Here is a 17,960-nt window from a genome sequence, read left to right on the forward strand (position 1 = left end):
GAAGAATTAGGTACATTGATATCATCACCAACAGAGTCAAGTTGCTTGGTAGCCTTGCGGTTGAACCAGTAGGACCCAACTTTGTTCAGAATCTGATCCATTTCTTTCCTTCAATCCTCCTTCTACTCCACTGCAAGATCCACCACCGCAGTCTTAATTCTTAAGTCTGCACTCTTTTAATCTCCTGGTACTTTGAAGTGCAAGCCTTGAATAATTACCTTTTTTCCTTGTATAAACCTTTTTTTTTTCAATTATTTGGACAATTATATAAATAGGCTATATATGTGTATTTAATTTTGATCTGTTATTTAGTGTTTAAAAAAATGGATAGAAACAACTAACGTATATGTAATCTCAGTAGAAATAAATATAAACTTCAGTGAAAATTTTAATTTTAAGAAACTACAAATTATCATAAGAAGCAATATTATTAAAATTTAATTTTGATATTATGAGTATAAAATAATTAATTTTTATATTAATTGCGTAAATAATAGAAAACGAATATAATTAAATAATTATATAAAATATTTTATACTATCAATAAATTAAAATTAAACTTGTATTATTATTTAGCTTAAATATTTAAAAGTTTTACAAATATAACGATTTCATTAGATTGCAATATAAAAATTATTACCAAAAAAAAAATTATCATTCTTTTAGAGGTAGTCTTTTAAAAAGTGATACTTTAATTTAATTTTTAATATTTTAAATGTTTTATTTTTGTCTCAAAATTTAAAACAAATTTAATGTAGTCATATCGTTAAATTTGACACAAATAATTAATAAAATGAATGACCTGACATTAACAATATTATTGTTAAATTATATCTTTTTTTGTTAAAAAAATATAATCAAAACATTTTTTGTAACACTTTTTTTTTCGATCTCTTTGTAAAAGAATTTTAAAATTCTATCGATCAATTATTAATGATTCAGAATCTAAGAAAAAAAATTTTAAATTAGTGATCAATTATAGATCAATTTATAGTCTTATGAGTATAATAATTTGATTAGATAACAATATAATACTTGTACACACCATTAATATCTAAACTCTATAATTCTTTTTTTAACTAGCATTCCAAATAAAGGAGAGAATACAATGTTACTTAAAGAAATAATATGCTATTAGAAGTAAGAAATGAAGTAGCAAGTTATGGATTTTATATATTTTTTTTCTTTATGTAAAAAACTAGATTTACCACATTTGGAAACTTTTTTTTTTTATAAAAAAAAAGTTAGTCAGGTTAACCTTTTAAATTTCAACCATTTTTATAAAGCATAACAAAATAAAAAAGTTATAATAAAATTTGATCTTTTTATTTGCGAATATTTAAATCTTCAAAAATTTGAAAATATATTTAAGTCTCTAACTTTTTAAAATTTGGACATATCGATCTCTCATTTTTAATTGAGTTTGTCAGACCCAACAAAAAAAATCAAATGTAACTCTTATTATACTAACATAGTTGATACAGATGCACACATAAACTATCAACTCGACTCCTGCAGTCCTGCCTATTTCTCAGAATGACAACGCGACCCTTTAAGATAAAAACGATTTACTTCGGGGCTGTCTATTTCTTTTGAAGGGTCGCATTATTATTCCGAAAAATGGACAAGAGTAGAATTGGTAGTTTACTCAAAAGTTTTTTAAATGGGACAAATTAGACCAAGAAATCGATGTGTCCAAATTTTAAAGAATTTAGATATTTAAATATATTTTTAAATTCTCAAAAACTTAAATGTTCGAAAAACTAAAAATCAATTTTTCATTTTCTCTAGTTTTTTTTATATAAACTGATTGTTGTGTTATATATATACACACGGTAAATAGGGCTGAAAGTGAGTCGAGTTGAGTCGAGTTAGACCAAGTTCAAGCTCGACTCACGAAAATTGAGCTTGACTCACAACTCATCTCATTAACAATCGAGTCTATTTCTTAAGCTCAAGCTCGGTTCACTGAAAGCTCACGAACTGGCTTGAGCTCACGAGCTGGCTTAAATAATAGAAAAATAATCTATAATTTTATATTAATAAATTATAACTTGTATATTTTAAAAAATTGATTTTAGGATCAATTTTATATATTGTTATCTATCAATAAATTATAAATTTTTTATTTATGTCCTATATTAAAATTATATGTAAAAAATAAATTTTAATTTTAAATAATTAAGATCATTAATATATATGGTTATATAGTACTATTTCATATGTATATATATAATATTAAAAATATAGATTAAATACATATAGGATTTGTATATTAATAATTATCTATATATAATCGAGTCAGCTCATGAGCTAATGAGCTGAGCTTATCCAAACTCAAGCTCGGCTCATTTAATTTATGAGCTCAATTCCAAGCTCAAGCTTGGCTTATTAGCTCACGAGCTTAGCTTTTCGAGCTATTAACGAATCGAGCTCGAGATTACCCCATCATTTGTATAGTTTTCTAGCCAATAAGCTAAGATGGTTCATTGGTTTTTCTTTTGTTTTTTTTTTCTCTTTATTAGTAGGTCGAGAAGAAAATCTAAATTATCATCCAGATAGTACCGTTCATTCCTTAATTTCTTCCATTTGATTTCTTCTTAAAACCAAAGGTTTTTTTTTAAACGAGAAAAAGGCTTATTTTTTATTCCTATATGTTTTCTAAAAGAATAATTTTATGATAAAGAAGATTTTTTAAAAAAGAATAAAAAAAAGTATATAAATTTACTTTAAAAATTAATAAAAATAAAATAACATATTTTTTAGATAAATACCTAACTATTTATAAGAATAAATCTTCATTTATTTAATTTGCTATTTTTTCTTCAGCATAAGTTTTCTTTTTTTTTTGTTATTACATTATTCACACACTCACACTTTGAGATTTTCTCGTAAACTTCATTCCAATCTGAGCTAGAATTTTAACTCCGTGCAGCATTAAGAGGCAATATAATTATTACTTGGTCTAGGCTTCCACTGCGGTACACAAGCTAAGAAAATAATTGGTTTGGATTTAGGTTTCTTTAATTAGAATTCAATCCAAATTCATGGTTACATTGGGCTTAAGTTATTAGCCCATGTGATATAAAACTTTTGTAATTTTAAATCATTTTATTTTTAAGTGTTTGGTGCAATTTAAATTATTAATATTTTTATTATTTTTAAAAATTATATTTAATTATTTATGGGTCGCTCAAGACCTTTGGTCTCTACCCGGACCTGATGAAAAAAATGAGATCACTTCTTATGGACTCGTTGAGAATGATTCTGATCTAGTTCATGGCCTATTAGAAGTAGAAGGCGCTCTGATGGAATCCTCACGGACAGAAAAAAGTTGCAGTCAGTTGATAAAATATTTATATTAGAATAATATTTCTTTTATTTATTATATCTCTTTTTTATTCTCATTCCATTTTTTGTGGTTTATTTTATTTTTTTTGCTACAGCCAGAGTCCAGCCAGGGTCTAGTCGGGCTTTGAATAATTACACATATTTTATTTACATTATAAATAAAATACAACTGTTTATGCCACTATGAATTCTTTAAGCAAATATGAAAAAATACACATAAATAGTTTCTAATCAGCCAATTTTAAATAACTGTAATTAATAATTAATAATTTAATATTTTAAAAAAATAAAATTTAAATAATTATTAATTAATGACAATTAATTAATATATAATATATTTTAAAAATATTTGTTGGCTTTTTATTAGTTAAACTCTTGTTGATTATCCTATTTGAATCTTTGATTAACTTAAAATAGAGATTATGTATGTCAACTAAGTGTGGAAAAATGTAAGAATTATGGTTGACGAAAATGTATTTTTACTCTTATTGACAAATATTAAAAATTTGGGTACTCACTTCTGAAAAATTAGAGAAACCATATGCATTGATATATTATGCTTTTAATTATATAAAAAAAACAAAAAAAAAAAGGAATAAATGGATAGGGAATAAATTTACCTCAATATTAAGTTCAATAAAAAGATCAATGCATATGTGATGGAATTAAAATTGATACATGAGTGTGTGAAAGTTTGCAAAAATAAGAATTTGGGTAGCTAAGCATGATTTGAGAATTATATAGAGAGTGTGTAGGTATTAAGTGAGAACTTAGGTTAGTCAAAGATTCAAATTATAGTTTACTTGGCCATACATATATCCTCACCCTTAACTTAGTCCCATTACAACCTTGAAAAGCCCTCATGATGTTTGCATTTGTACACTAAATACTTGTTGATTGGTTAGATGAAGAACAAAGTTTTAGAAAGTATGACTAGAGAAGACTAGAGTGGAATAACCCTAGACATTTGAGCGATTAGAGTGCATATACACTTCCAATGAGGGTTCAATGTTCAACTCTATGTTCCTGGCTTTTTCATGAGCTTTCTTCTTACAAGTTTACTTGTATCTTATTGTGCAATTTGAAATAGTGGAATCTATTTATGTTTGTCTTGGGAAGTTTGTTTACTTTTAACCAAGTAGGTAGAACATTTTAGCATGTAGTTGCATTCATATACATAGGTTGCATTGTATGAGTCTCACCTTTCCTCCTTTACTCTTTTGGTTTCCTTGAACTTAGCATGAGGACATGCTAGTATTTAAGTGTGGGAAGATTGATAAACCACTATTTTATGGTTTATCTTGTGCTAAATAGAGTGGATTTTATCAATCTTTTATACACTTATTCATATAAAATGCATGGTTTTATATTTTCCTTCCTAAATTGATGCTATGATTGAAAACATGCTTATTTGGCCTTAAATTCGTTATTTTTAATCCTCTTTTATTTTCATTCGATGCCGTGATATGTGTGTTAAGTATTTTCAGGGATTATAGGGTAGGAATGACTTAGAGGATGGAAAAGAAGCATGCAAAAGAGGAAGGAATACAAGGAAGTAAGGATTTCATGGGCGAGCAGCGACGCGAGAAAATGAAGCGACGCACACGGGTGAAGCCTGTGTACGCGTGACTAGAAGAATGCGAATCGACGCGTACGCGTGACAGGCCGTCACGTGCTGCAGATATCAGAATTAGCTTGGGGCGATTTTTGGGCCTCTTTTTCACCCAGTTCCAGGCCTAAAAGTCCAGATTAGAGGCAGGGATATAGCTGAGACTTAGACACTTCTCATTCTCACTTAGTTTTTAGTTTTAGTTTTTGGAGAATTCTAGAAAAAAAATACTAGCTCTCATAGGATTCTTAGTTTTTTCTTGTTTTGCTTGGATTGGATCTTGAGAGAATTGCTACTACCTTCGATTGAAGTTTCCGTCATTCTAGTTTGCTTTTCTATCACTCTACTCTTTTGCTTTCCATTTAGTTGTTCTAATTCATGTTCGGATTTTGTTCATTTTAAATTTATTAATACCATAAATTATTTTTATATTTAATCCCATTGCTTGTTGAATCTCCTTTAATTGCTTATCAGTATTAATTTTTATTTTATTAATTTAGTTTCACTTACCATGTTTTCTATCTACTTCATTTTCATGTTTGCGAAAATGACATCCATGTCAATGTAGTAGACTCCCAACTTGACTTTGGAGTTGATTAATAGGAAACCCTTAAGTTAGAATACTCAAGTATTAACTTGTAATTGAAAGTTGTTGGCTGTCTCTCTATTCACTAACTCTAATCCTTCCCTAGGAGGATTAGGACTTGTGAGTCAGAGTTGGTTTAGTTACTTGACTTTCCTTTATTAGGTAAAGGATAACTAAGTAGAAGCAACAACCTCTTACTATTATACTTGGGAAAATCAACAAGGATAGAAATTCCAATTAATCTTCTCCTAGTCAAGGCTTTTTATTTCAAATATATAAAATCTCTTGTTAATATTTATTGCTTCAATTGAAAATCATTTATTTTTCTGTTCCCAACTCTAAATTTTCTCAGACAATTCTTGACAAATAAATTACACTCTTTTGTCAACTCTTTGGGAAACAACCTGAGAATTCTACTCCCATTATTTTATTCTTAAATTGTGACATCTTCTAAATTCATAGCGGGGATTTGTCGGTTAAGACTATACTCACAACACGACTTATATTAATATTTCTTAACCGGCATTTTCCGCCCATCTAGTAGTCATATCCGGACTTGGGTCGGGTAACGTCGGACTGCGGGTAGCCAACTAACGCATGAGCTCATGGCCTGCATAGGACTAGGCATGCATCATACTTGGTTGCTGCATTCTCTATGTTTGTGATTGCTTACTTATACTTGTGATTGTACTTTGTCTCTGCTTCTTGTATTCCATGCTTGGTTACAATTCTGCTATATACTTGTTGTTGTACTTGTTTGTGTGACTTACTGACCTAACGGAGCGAAGTCTTAGACTTAGGCTGCGAAACCCCTTAGGATTCCTATGTAATACCCTGCACAGAACCTTAGGTTCTCACCTCCTTACTTTCCCATTCCGTAGATGCAAACCGGCGAGATCTTCTTTGAGTTTTCAACCTTGGGACTAGCAAGCAACAGTAGGATTACCGAAGGGTTAGAGCAACTTCTTTTACTTCCACACCGCACTTTTGTGTTTCTTCAGCTATCCGGGATCAATGACCAGCAGTAGTTATAATAATAGCAGATTAGCAGCAGCAGCAGCAGCAGTAGTAGTAGTAGTAGTAGTCTTTGCCCTCGCTTTGTATAGACTTTTAGAGGGTTAGGTGATTTTGTAAATACCTATGTAAACAAGTTAGAACAGGTCACAGACTAGAGTGACTCTTGTGAGTCGAGGCCTGTTAGTATAACTATAGAGTCAGAAAATATTTTCATGAATAAGCAAGGACGTAACCCCGGTGTGAATTATGATGTACTAAATGAGCCTTCAGGCATATATGTATGATATTACTATGTTTTCTGTATTTTCTATGCATCATGTATATATTATTTATTTAAGTGTTATCTATTTCGTTATATCAATATATCTGACGCGCAATCTCAACTAGCGTTACAGGCTCATATGTATATATTTAATATAAGGTTTTAGAGTCTCTAGGGAAAGCCGTGTAGTAGCGCCTGGCGGCTAGCATTGGTCATGACGTGCTAGAAGCTGGGTTATTACAAATGGTATCAGAGCAGTTCATCCTTGGTAGAGCCTAGGGATGGACTGACCATGCTTTCCGCATGCTCTGCTTGTTTATTTTCATGCTGCTAGGGTATCTCTAATGATACATTTTCCATGATGGTCTGTGAGCATTCATTTTGAAAATGTTTACACTTAAACTAGATATGTTAAGACTGATCACCTTAACGTTAATCGTTTAGAACATTGATTGTCTGGTGTTAACCGAACCTCGATGTTTGTAAATAGGCGTAGCCCACATCAAGCGAGTCCGAGTTTCAAGCCGGCATTTGACCTGACTGTCTTGTTAGAATCTATAAACGCAATGGCTGTAGTTATGCGTGATTTCATCGCTGTAACCAACAGAGTAGTGGAAAAGAATGGAATGACAGCAGGAAAACAGAAATGGAAATGGCGATGGAAATGGAAACAGATCAGAAAACATGATACCCGAGGAGGATAAGCCAATAATTTTGGCATCTTTTCTTAAAATTAATTCACCTCATTTCTCTAGAACCACCAACCCGACCGGAACAGATGATTGGTTTCGTGCCATAGAATGGGCTCTGGAGGTGCAACATGTCCCTAAAGGACAACAAGTAGAGTTCGCCACTTAGATGCTGAAGGGGATGTACAGCATTGGTGGCAAGGAGTGAGCCAGATATTAGAACAAGGAGGCACTGAGATTACTTGGGCTGACTTTCGCACTGAGTTCTACAAGAAGTATTTCCCTCCGTCTGTCCGCACTGCCAAGGAGATGGAATTGCTGCAGTTGAGGTAGGAAAGCATGATGTTGGTTGAGTACACCCGGATATTCAAGGACTTGTGTCGATTTTCGAAGGTGTGCCAACAAAATCTTGCAGAATATGAGTGAAAGTGTATTAAGTGTGAGAGAGGTCTCAGAGAGGAGCTGTTAGCCTTATTGGGTCCAATGGAGATCAGGAATTTTGTGAAATTAGTCAATAAGAGTCAACTGGCGGAGGAATGCTCAAAGAAGTTGGTAGTTGCACGAGCAAATTGTCAAGAGACTGCACAACTAAGTTTTGATCATAGACTAACCTCTCAGGATAGAGATTTCAAATCCAACGGGCAGCAACAGCACTGGAACCAACCTGGAGGTGACCTTCCTATTCGTTTCAATGGTAGTAACAGTAATCATGACCTAGGATGGGTACAGGGAGAACAACCTCAACAAACTCAAAATGGCCTCATATGCTCGGAGTGTGGGAAAAGTCATGGCGGTAGACCTTGTCAGTTTGGTACAAATATATGCTACTACCATAAGGAGGGACATCTGGCAAGGGACTGCCGCAAGAGGACGACTGATAGGGCCTTTAGACCCCATCAACAAGGCGAAGTTTTATTGTGACTACTAACAAGGACCACTAAACTTGATTTCTTTGCTTGAGGTGAGTGTTATGTTAATTAAGAACCTTAACCATAACAAAAGACATAGATGTCCTTATAATTGCTTGTGCATAACTAAAATTTTGAGGGCAAAAATTTTCTTTAAGGAGGGTAGAATGTAAGAACTCGGTTTTTTGTTAACACACTTTTTTGCCTAATTTAAATTTATTTCAAAAAATCTTGAATCATGGCCCAATAAAAAATAGTGAGGCTTACCCAATGGTAAAAAAAATTAAAAAAAAAAGAAAGAAAAGAGAAAAAAATAAAAAATAAAAAAACGCCATTAATAAGGTCAAAATTGACTTTATGAGGGTAATTAATTTTCCCTAAGTCAAGTTTGACTAGTAAATAATAGATATTAGATTACCATTAGTTTATTTTCTCACTAGAGACTTTTTGAGCCAGAAATTCACTTTTAGTGACGGTTTTGCGTGCGCCGAGAAAAACTCTTGTAACCGAAAACTTCCAAACCAGTGGTAAAAATAATTTATACCTTGGCAATTGTGTTCCAAGATTAATATTAGCCATCTATTCATGATTTATTTCTTTAAGAATAAATCTTAGCAATTGATTATTTTACCACAAAGTAAAATTTACTCCGAACCGAATTTCTGACTAGTATTCCGCAAACGACTCTTAGAGACCGTAAATCTTTTTACTTGCCACCCAAGTAACTTGTCTCTCTTTCTCTACCTCTGGGCCGAGATTATTTCAGCTTTTCACCCCTCTCTGTTGTGCTTTTAACCTCGAGTAACTAACTGCGGTTAATCGTGGATAAGCTCGACACGTAAGCACTGACCAAGCTTCCTCGTTTTCACGCCCCTTATTCATTGAAGCTCAGCCCTTGACCACAAAAGTTCCAGCCCCTTTTACCATCATAAATTCACTAAGACTTTGGTTTTTTTTATTTAAGGAAGCATTTGCCACAAAATTCACAAAATACATCACATTTTTACACTCTTTTGACCAAATTCTTGAGAGAGAAAGAGAGACAATTCTGCACACACTACCTGCATTTTCAGCCTTTTATCTCACCATTCATTCACTATTCTTCAAGTGTTCTTCAAGGACTCAAACCATACAAGCGCAAACTTTTGTCCGTTTTCGCCAATCTTTGCGTTTATACCCAATTCGGCTAGGTAAACTCTTGTTCTTTCTCCTTTTCTTTTTCTTTTAAAATAAATAGTAACCATGATGAATTTTTACTCTCCTCTATGTATATATAACTCCTCTTGAATCACCCATGGAGCACGCCTAAGGAGTTAAGGAGTTTCGAGCTCACCGTGGTTGAATTTTGACGTTTCGCAACACTTTAGGCCCAAAAACAAAACTCACCACCACCAGCTGGGTTTATGCTCTTGTATGCATGTTTTCTAGTGTGAGAAAAATTTACTAACTAAATTACATAAGAGGTAAGGGTTAGAATTAGTTAGAGTATGGTTGTGCTTGTTTTTGGTGCTTATATGAGCCACTTTGTGGTGAATTTGTGCTTGTTTTGAATTTCTGAAAATTTTGTGATGTTACCACTGTTTTGGCTTGCTAAAGATGTGTAATATACTATTATATTGCCTCTGGAAGCAGCCGGAAATATAGAAGCATTTGGGGTTTAAGTTTCAAGCTTTAAACGTCACAAAAAGTGAAGAAAAACATAAAAACTGCACCTCTGAAATTTTCAGTCACTAAGAGTACAAAAATTATGATAGAAAAGAATTAAAAAATTGTTACAAAAATAGTTTTAATCCTATGGAACAAAGGTGGAAAGGTAAAAGGAGTGTTATGGTCATTTTTGGATAAAAAGAGTGTTAAAAATATAATTTAAATGAAAAATAAGTAAAATTCTGAATTTAGTGTCATTAGGGGTAAAATAATAATTATATAAATTATTTGAGTTAAGATTATAATTATAAAAAAGTTTCGGACCTAAATAAACGTTTTAGTAAAAGTTAGAAATAAAACGGTAAAAAGCGGTAATTACAATAAGTAAATAAATTAATAAAGGATAAATTTGATTTTAGGTCCCTTAGGATAAAAATTGGTATTTAATAAAAATATTAGGAATAATTTTAATCATAGAAAACTATTAGGATTAATCCGGTGAAATTTTGATGCTAAATAAGGTTTAACGGTAAAACTAGAGTACTTAGGGGAATATTAGTAATTTTAGTCATAAAGTCAAATTAAAAATAATTAATTAACTCAATGAAGGCGAAAAGGTCTATTAGAAAAAAAATATGAGGATAAAATGTTGTATTAGAAAAAAAATATGAGGATAAAATGTTGAATTAATAACACTAGTGGTAAAAGTGTCACTAAAAGCCTAAAGAAAACTAGAAAAAAAAAACGAAGTCATGTATAAAAAAGATAAAATTGAAAATGTACAAAAATTTCATGAACAAAATGGTATGTGACAAGGCTGGGATATTTTAAGAAAGGATCGGGCACAAATTTTATTTAAAAAGAAGGGAGGAGAAGTCCCTTAGAAATAAATTCTGTTGAGATGTGCCGCGGAAGAAGAAACTGTAAACCCCAAGATGCTAAGAAGTACCTCGTAGAGCAGACTTCCATCCCGCCTGGCCAGAGACTATATGAACGTGGGGACGCCCCTCCATATGGACTGCTACTCACTGGGAGCACCTTGTATTTTTGGGTGATTCTTTATTAGTGCCGCGATTGTATTTCGGGCACCGGTGCACAACCAACCCAGTGGGGTAGCCATATCCAGACTTGGGCCGTGTAATGTCAGGCTGCGGGTAGCCAACCGACGCATGAGCTCATGGCCTGCATAGGATCAGGCATGCATCATACTTGGTTGCTGCATTCTCTATGTTTGTGATTGCTTACTTGTACCTGTGATTGTACTTTGTCTCTGCTTCTTATATTCCGTGCTTGGTTACTATTCTACTATATACTTGTGCTTGTACTTGTTTGTGTGACTTACCGACCTAACTGAGCGAAGTCTTAGACTTAGGCTGTGGAACCCCTTAGGATTCCTGTGTAGTATCCTGCTGGAAACCTTAGGTTCTCACCCCCTTACTTTCCATTCCGCAAATGCAAACTGGCGAGATCTTCTTTGAGTTTCCAGTCTTGGGACTAGCGAGCAACAGTAGGATTACCGAAAGGTCAGAGTTTCTTCTTTTACTTCCATGCCACACTTTCATGTTTCTTCAGCTACCTGGGATCGATGACCAGCAGTAGTTATAATAATAGCATATTTGTAGTAGTAGTAGTCTTTGTCTTCGCTCTGTATAGACTTTTAGAGGGCTACGTGATTTTGTAAATACCAATGTAAACAAGTTAGAATAGGTCCCAGACTAGAGTGACTATTGTGAGTTGAGGCCTGTTAGTATAAATATAGAGTATGTAAATATTTTCATGAATAAGCAACGACATAACCCCAGTGTGAATTATGATGTACTAAATGAGCCTTCAGGCATATATGTATGGTATTTCTATGTTTTATGTATTTTCTATGCATCATGTATATATTATCTATTTAACTATTACATATTTCGTTATGTCTATATATCTGATGCGCGATCTCAACTAGCGTTACATGCTCATATGTATATATTTAATAATATTTAATATAAGGTCTAGAGTTTCTAGGGAAAGCCGTGTAGTAGCGCCTGCCGGCTAGCATTGGTCATGACGTGCTAGAACCTGCGTCGTTACAGCAACAGTCACTCTACTCCTACTCTCTCCCTTTTTGACCGTTCTACCTTTCTCCCCCTTCATTACAATATCAAATCACATTTTTACTCCCAAATCATCTCCTTCAATTCCCCATACTCCTTACCCCAACCTATTTTTCTATCATATCTTTTTAAATCCTCATAAAATATATCTTCCCAAATTAATTTCCTTAGCCCCTCCTATAAATACCACTTCACTTGTCAGACTTCACCATAACTCCATTCTTCTTCTTTCTACTCCCCTCAATGACCCCCTTCACATTCCTTTTCTTCATATTCCCTTTTTTTCCCTTTCTCTCCCTCATAGCCGAAAACCAACCCCTACCCAACCCCACCCTTCTATGCTTTTTCCCTCTCTTTTCTTTATTTTCCCTTCTTTTTCTATTCCTTTTTCGCATTCTTTTTCTTTTTATTTGCTCAGGGACGAGCAAAGGCTTTAAGTTTGGTATTGATGTACTCCACTTTTCACTTTTCTCATATTTCCTATGGCACCAAAAGTTGAAGAATCCTCTTCAAGGAAGAGGAAAGAGAAGGCTCCTTCCTCTATCCCATATGATGTCAATTGGTTCCAAACTAAGGTTCATGAGGATCACTACAATGAAGTTGTGAGTAAAAAGAAAGTGATCACAGAGGTTTGATTTGATCTGCAGCCGGACGAATACCTAGAAATTCAAGAACAAATTTGAAGTAGGAGTTGAAAAGTTCTGGCCAACTCGGTGACTAAGGTTGGAGTTCTGAAGGTTAGAGAGTTTTATGCCAATTTGTGAGAATGTGGGTAACTTACAAGCACATCAAGGATGTGAATCCTGAGTTCAAGACTTGATGCATTATAGTCTGAGGGAAGATCCTACAGTTCGGTCTGGAGAGAGTAAGGGAGATGCTTCAGTTGCCACCATCCAAAGATGACCCTCACTCTTATACCAAAAGGATCAACACTGATAAGAATTTGGACTAGGTCCTCGCAGACATATGTCTCTCCAGTTCACAGTGGAGGAGGGACGCCAGAGGTTAGCCATACTAGTTGGGAAGGCACGATATGAAGCCAGTTGCTAGAGGATGGTTAGAGTTCATTCAGCTCTCTATCATCCCCACTAGTAATCGGTCTGAGGTTACTGTTGATCGAGCCGTGATGATTCACTGTATCATGCTTAACAATAAAGTGGAGGTTCACTGTGTGATCCCTCAGGAGATCTACAGCATAGTAGCAAAGGCCTTCACATTAGCTAGATTAGCCTTCCCTCACCTCATTTTTCATTTTTTTGAGGCTGCTCATGTCCGGATTGATAGGGACACTTTTATTGCAGTGGACAGGCCGATCACTTGGAGGGGCATGGAGTATGCTCGGGAGCTTGGACAAGCACCACATCAAGAGCTGGTTCCCCCTCATCAGCAGGAGCAGTCTGAGATACCTCAGGGATACTACTTTCCTTCACGCGAGTACTGGGATCAGTTGGCAGCATCTATTGGGCAATTGGAATCTTCTGCTGTTCAGATGATGATAGAGCATAAGGACCACTTAGTCATTCTTTATCAGCTAATGGAGAAACAGCAGAGGCAAAGCCACGACTTGGATGAGCTGAAGCACTAGAGAGGATTTCCGGGAGGAAGCAGCAGCCACCAAGACTGAGGTGGTTGGATTTCATTATCTTCTGCTTATTTTATTTACTATTTTTTAGTATTTTTATCTTATTTTATGTTTTCTGTTTGAAATCCTTTGGATGATCAGTAGTAGTACTTTATTATTTTTCTAGTTTAGTTATTTATTTTGTTATTTTACGTTTATCTTGAAATTGTCTCATGTATTGCACACTAAGCTTGAAAAATCAAAAGTAAAAGAAAAAAATAGTAAAATGCATAAGACTTGAGTTATATATTATTAGTTGTTCTAATTACTTTGATGTGGTGGTATCTGTAATTCTGAATGTATGAACTGAATAGTACATATTTGATATTGAAATTAAGAACATTGATTCCTGAGGTACAGGAACTTAGAGAAGTATTATGAATTTTCTAAAGTAAGTAAGAAATTGGGCCTTGAAGCAAAACAAATAGCAAAAAGAAAAAGAAAATAAAAAGTAAGGTCCAAGGCTCTGAGCATTAATGGTTAGGAAGGTCTAAAATGATTAAAAGATCAAATGAGTTATTTTCCTAACTATATACTTGTGGTGTGAATGTGTCAAGTAGCCCTTAAGAAAGAGCACTAAGAGTCGAGATCAAGTGCAATTACAGAGTATGCCAAAGGCTCTAAGCACCACTGTTTGGGAGAAATGAAAAAAAATTAGAACTGAAAAGGGTTCTCCAGTTAAGTACTTGTGGTGTTGTTATATCAAGTTAAGCTTGAGGACAAAACACTTAGAGTCACGGGTAGGATCGAGGTGCAAAGCACCAAAGAAAAGAAAAAGTTGTTTTCAAGGACCAATTAGAGCCTAAAAAAGAGAATCTATAATATTATCTGAGTTTTAATTCTGAAGGATATCAACATCTCTGAGCTTCAAAGGATAGTGAGATGCCATACCTATTTAGAATTATAGTGTCATTAGCCTCAGTCAGTGATTGGATATGAGCTTCAATGAACATTCAAGTCTTAGGCATTTTCTCTTCTCAATCCTATATTGTTTTAGTTGCTTGAGGTCAAGCAACAGTTTAAGTTTGGTGTTGTGATACATGAGCATCTTATATCCATTTTCAGCTTATTTTTGAGTTAAATTTAGTTAGAATTTAGTAAGTTTAATTATATTTTACTGTTAAAAATCCTCTTTAGATGCTACTTTGAGTTTTTCTGGTGTTTTTATTATTTTAGGTGAAATTCAGATTAATTAGGCAGAGTTTTAAACAAAAAGGAGAAGTTTTGAAGCTGCCCCCTTGGGCGCTAAATGCCAAGCTGGCGTTTAGCTCCGGCAACCAGCGAAATCAGAAGAGTCTCTGCCCCCCTTTGGGCGCTAAATGCCAATCCTAGCGTTTAACGCCAATCAATCTGGATCCAACCTCTTCAAAGGAGCATCTTTAGTGGATTTAGCTTTTTAATTATTATTTTATCTTTTATTTTTATAATTTTTATTTACAAACAAAATCTTTTAGGTTTAGAATTTATTATTTTATTTTAGTTTCAAATCAAATTAGGTTAGGTATAAAAGGAAAAAGATTCACCCTTTAGGGGGGATCTTTTCACTTCCGCATGTTTCACTTTTCAGAACCCTTGTTTTTTCTGTAAGTCACAAGCCACTAAACCTCTTTGGTTAAGGTTAGGAGCTCTATGTATTTCTATGGATTAAAATTATTGCTTTTCTATTTTAATTTATGTATTGATTCAGTTTCAGGGATTGCTTTCGTTCTTCATCTTATGAATCTGGGTAAAATAATAGTAATAACCCTAACTCTATATGTGTTCTTGTGATTCTCGACAGAGTTATCTCGCTTGAATAACAACTTGAAAGAAAATTCCTCCTAAGTTACTAATTACGTGAACTAATCGGGATATGTGACATATAATCCTCTTAGTTTCGGGTAATTAGGATTTCTATGGTCATAAACTAGAATTGCTCTTAACTCTCTAATCTAAATTAAGTGACCAAGACATTGGCGGTTGATTTGGGTTAGAGGAGACTAAATCACTAAGACATTAGGGTTTAGTCAATTACAATTTGCTATGAAACAAATCTTACATGATTAAAATAGCTGGTAAGAAAACTTAATTCGGATGAATAAACAACTCCGAAACCTTAACTGTTTTCTCTCATATATTTCACATCACTTTTATTGTTTATTTTCCAATTCTCTGAATTTACTGTTTAATGCTTTTTACAACTTTCAAAATACAATTTTTTGCTTGCTTGACTAAGTGAGTCATTCGACTATTGTTGCTCAGTCCATCAATCCTCGTGGGATTCGACCCTCACTCACCTGAGATATTACTTGGTACGACCCAGTGCACTTGCCGGTTCGGTTATGGATATTCAAAATCCGCATCAAACATGTAGCACATTTTAGTTGTAAAATTGATAATATATAATAGAAAATAGAGAGAAATAGAAAATGAGAGAGAAAAGAGAGAGAAAGATAAAGAAAAAGGAGAGAGGGAGTTTGTTAATTTTGAAAGAAATAATTTTATTTTAATTGTAATAAAAGAATATCTCGTGATATATTTTAATTTGTCAAATTAGTAATATAAAATATAAATTATAAGTTATATATAGAGCGAAAAAAGTAGAGTTTAATTTTAGAAAAAAAACCATTTGTACCCATAAACTTTACGAACGCTGACGAAAGTACCCATCAATTAAAAAAAACTAACATCGTACCCATGAAAGATGGGTTCCGTGTGACAAAAGGACCCAAATTCTAATTTTTTGTTGACTTTTAAATAAAATTCCCAAATTATCACCACTCCTTTATATTCAACCTCAACTCTACCACCAAAATAACAGGAACAAACTCAAATGCAATGGCGACGGTGCCGAAGCCCTCTGCCCCCACCTCCACCACAAATAATGAGGAACGCTGCCACTCCCTTCAAATCAATTCTCTCCATCTTGTGAACGAGAAAGCTTCTTGACGCAACCTATATAAAGGACGGGAATTATATATGAATCCGGCGATAATTCTCAGAAATTGTGACCTGGGGTGATTGATCCAAATCCAGAGTCAAATGAGAATTATATATTAATTCGACGATAATCTTCAAAAATTGCGACCTGAAATGATTGATCCAAATCCAAAGTCAAAATCCGCACGTTCAGATCCTATTGATATGGACAAAGTTGAAAAGGAGATACTTTTAGAAATACAAGTCCAGTTAACTAACACTAAAAAAAAGAAGGCAAAAAGAAAAATGAGAGAGAAGTAGCTTGAGGAAGCTGAAAGAGTTGCTTGTTTACAGAAGAAGAGAAAACTGAAGATTGTAGGAATTGACGTCAGGCAGTAAAAGAGAAAAAAAAGATATTAACTATAATGTAGAAATTGTTTTTGAGAAAAGGCCTCCTCCTATTTTTTTTTTATGTTGCTGATGAAGACAAACTCGTGGAACAATCCCAATTCCTTACTACCATGGAAGAACTTGAAGGTAAAAGAAAGGTTTATGTTGAGACAGTTAAAAAAAATAAGACATTGCAAAAATTAAAATTGCACACAGGCAAGATGTCCCATCTATTATACTACATGTCAATAAGTTTAATTATCCGAAAACAATAAGGAAATAAGCTAAATTAATACTTCCACCACACTCCAGATTTTTTACCAAGAACTAGATGAAATTGCAAGGGAGCGGCAGCGTTCTTTGTTGTGTTCGTCCATTGTATTTGGGTTCGTCCCTGTTATTTTGGTGGTGGAGTTGAAATTAAAGATAAAAAGAAAAAGTAATTTAAAAATTTTATTAAAAAATCAATAAAAAATTAAAATTTAAGTATTTTTGTCATATAAAACTTATCTTTTATAACTACAATATTAGTTTCTTTAATTTATGGATATTTTGATCAACAATCATAAAATTTATAAGTACAAATAATTATTTTTTATTTTTATTAAAAAATTCAGTTTTAATTATAATAAAAAAATATATTATATATTTTAATTTTAAAATTAGTAACTGTTCATGCATCGGTTCGAGCTATCATGGACCGGGTTGGCCCGACCTCTTGGAAGGTTGGTGTTCCGAGGGTTACCTGAAACTGTAGGTCGATCTCGGATAAGATCTTCTGTATTGGTCGGAGCTGTTGTGTCCGACTCGATGACGATGGCCAGAGCCGCCGTGTCCGACTTGTTGGACTTGGCGGTGGTGCTGATCCTTCGTCACCGGAGGG

General features: G+C 33.6%; 1 protein-coding gene across 1 annotated transcript in view; it reads right to left on the bottom strand.

Moving 5' to 3' along the window:
- LOC107485014 (uncharacterized protein At5g01610) overlaps positions 1-228 on the bottom strand; it is a 2,631-nt gene extending 2,403 nt beyond the window's left edge. The window contains exon 1 of the mRNA XM_021140657.2: positions 15-228. Within this exon, the coding sequence (XP_020996316.1) occupies positions 15-101 (87 nt within the window). The 5' untranslated portion in view covers positions 102-228. The remainder of the gene's footprint in view (positions 1-14) is intronic.
- Positions 229-17,960: the final 17,732 nt, after the last annotated feature.

Source organism: Arachis duranensis, chromosome 4, assembly GCF_000817695.3.
Source record: "Arachis duranensis cultivar V14167 chromosome 4, aradu.V14167.gnm2.J7QH, whole genome shotgun sequence".
In the NCBI taxonomy this organism is placed as follows: Eukaryota; Viridiplantae; Streptophyta; class Magnoliopsida; order Fabales; family Fabaceae; genus Arachis; species Arachis duranensis.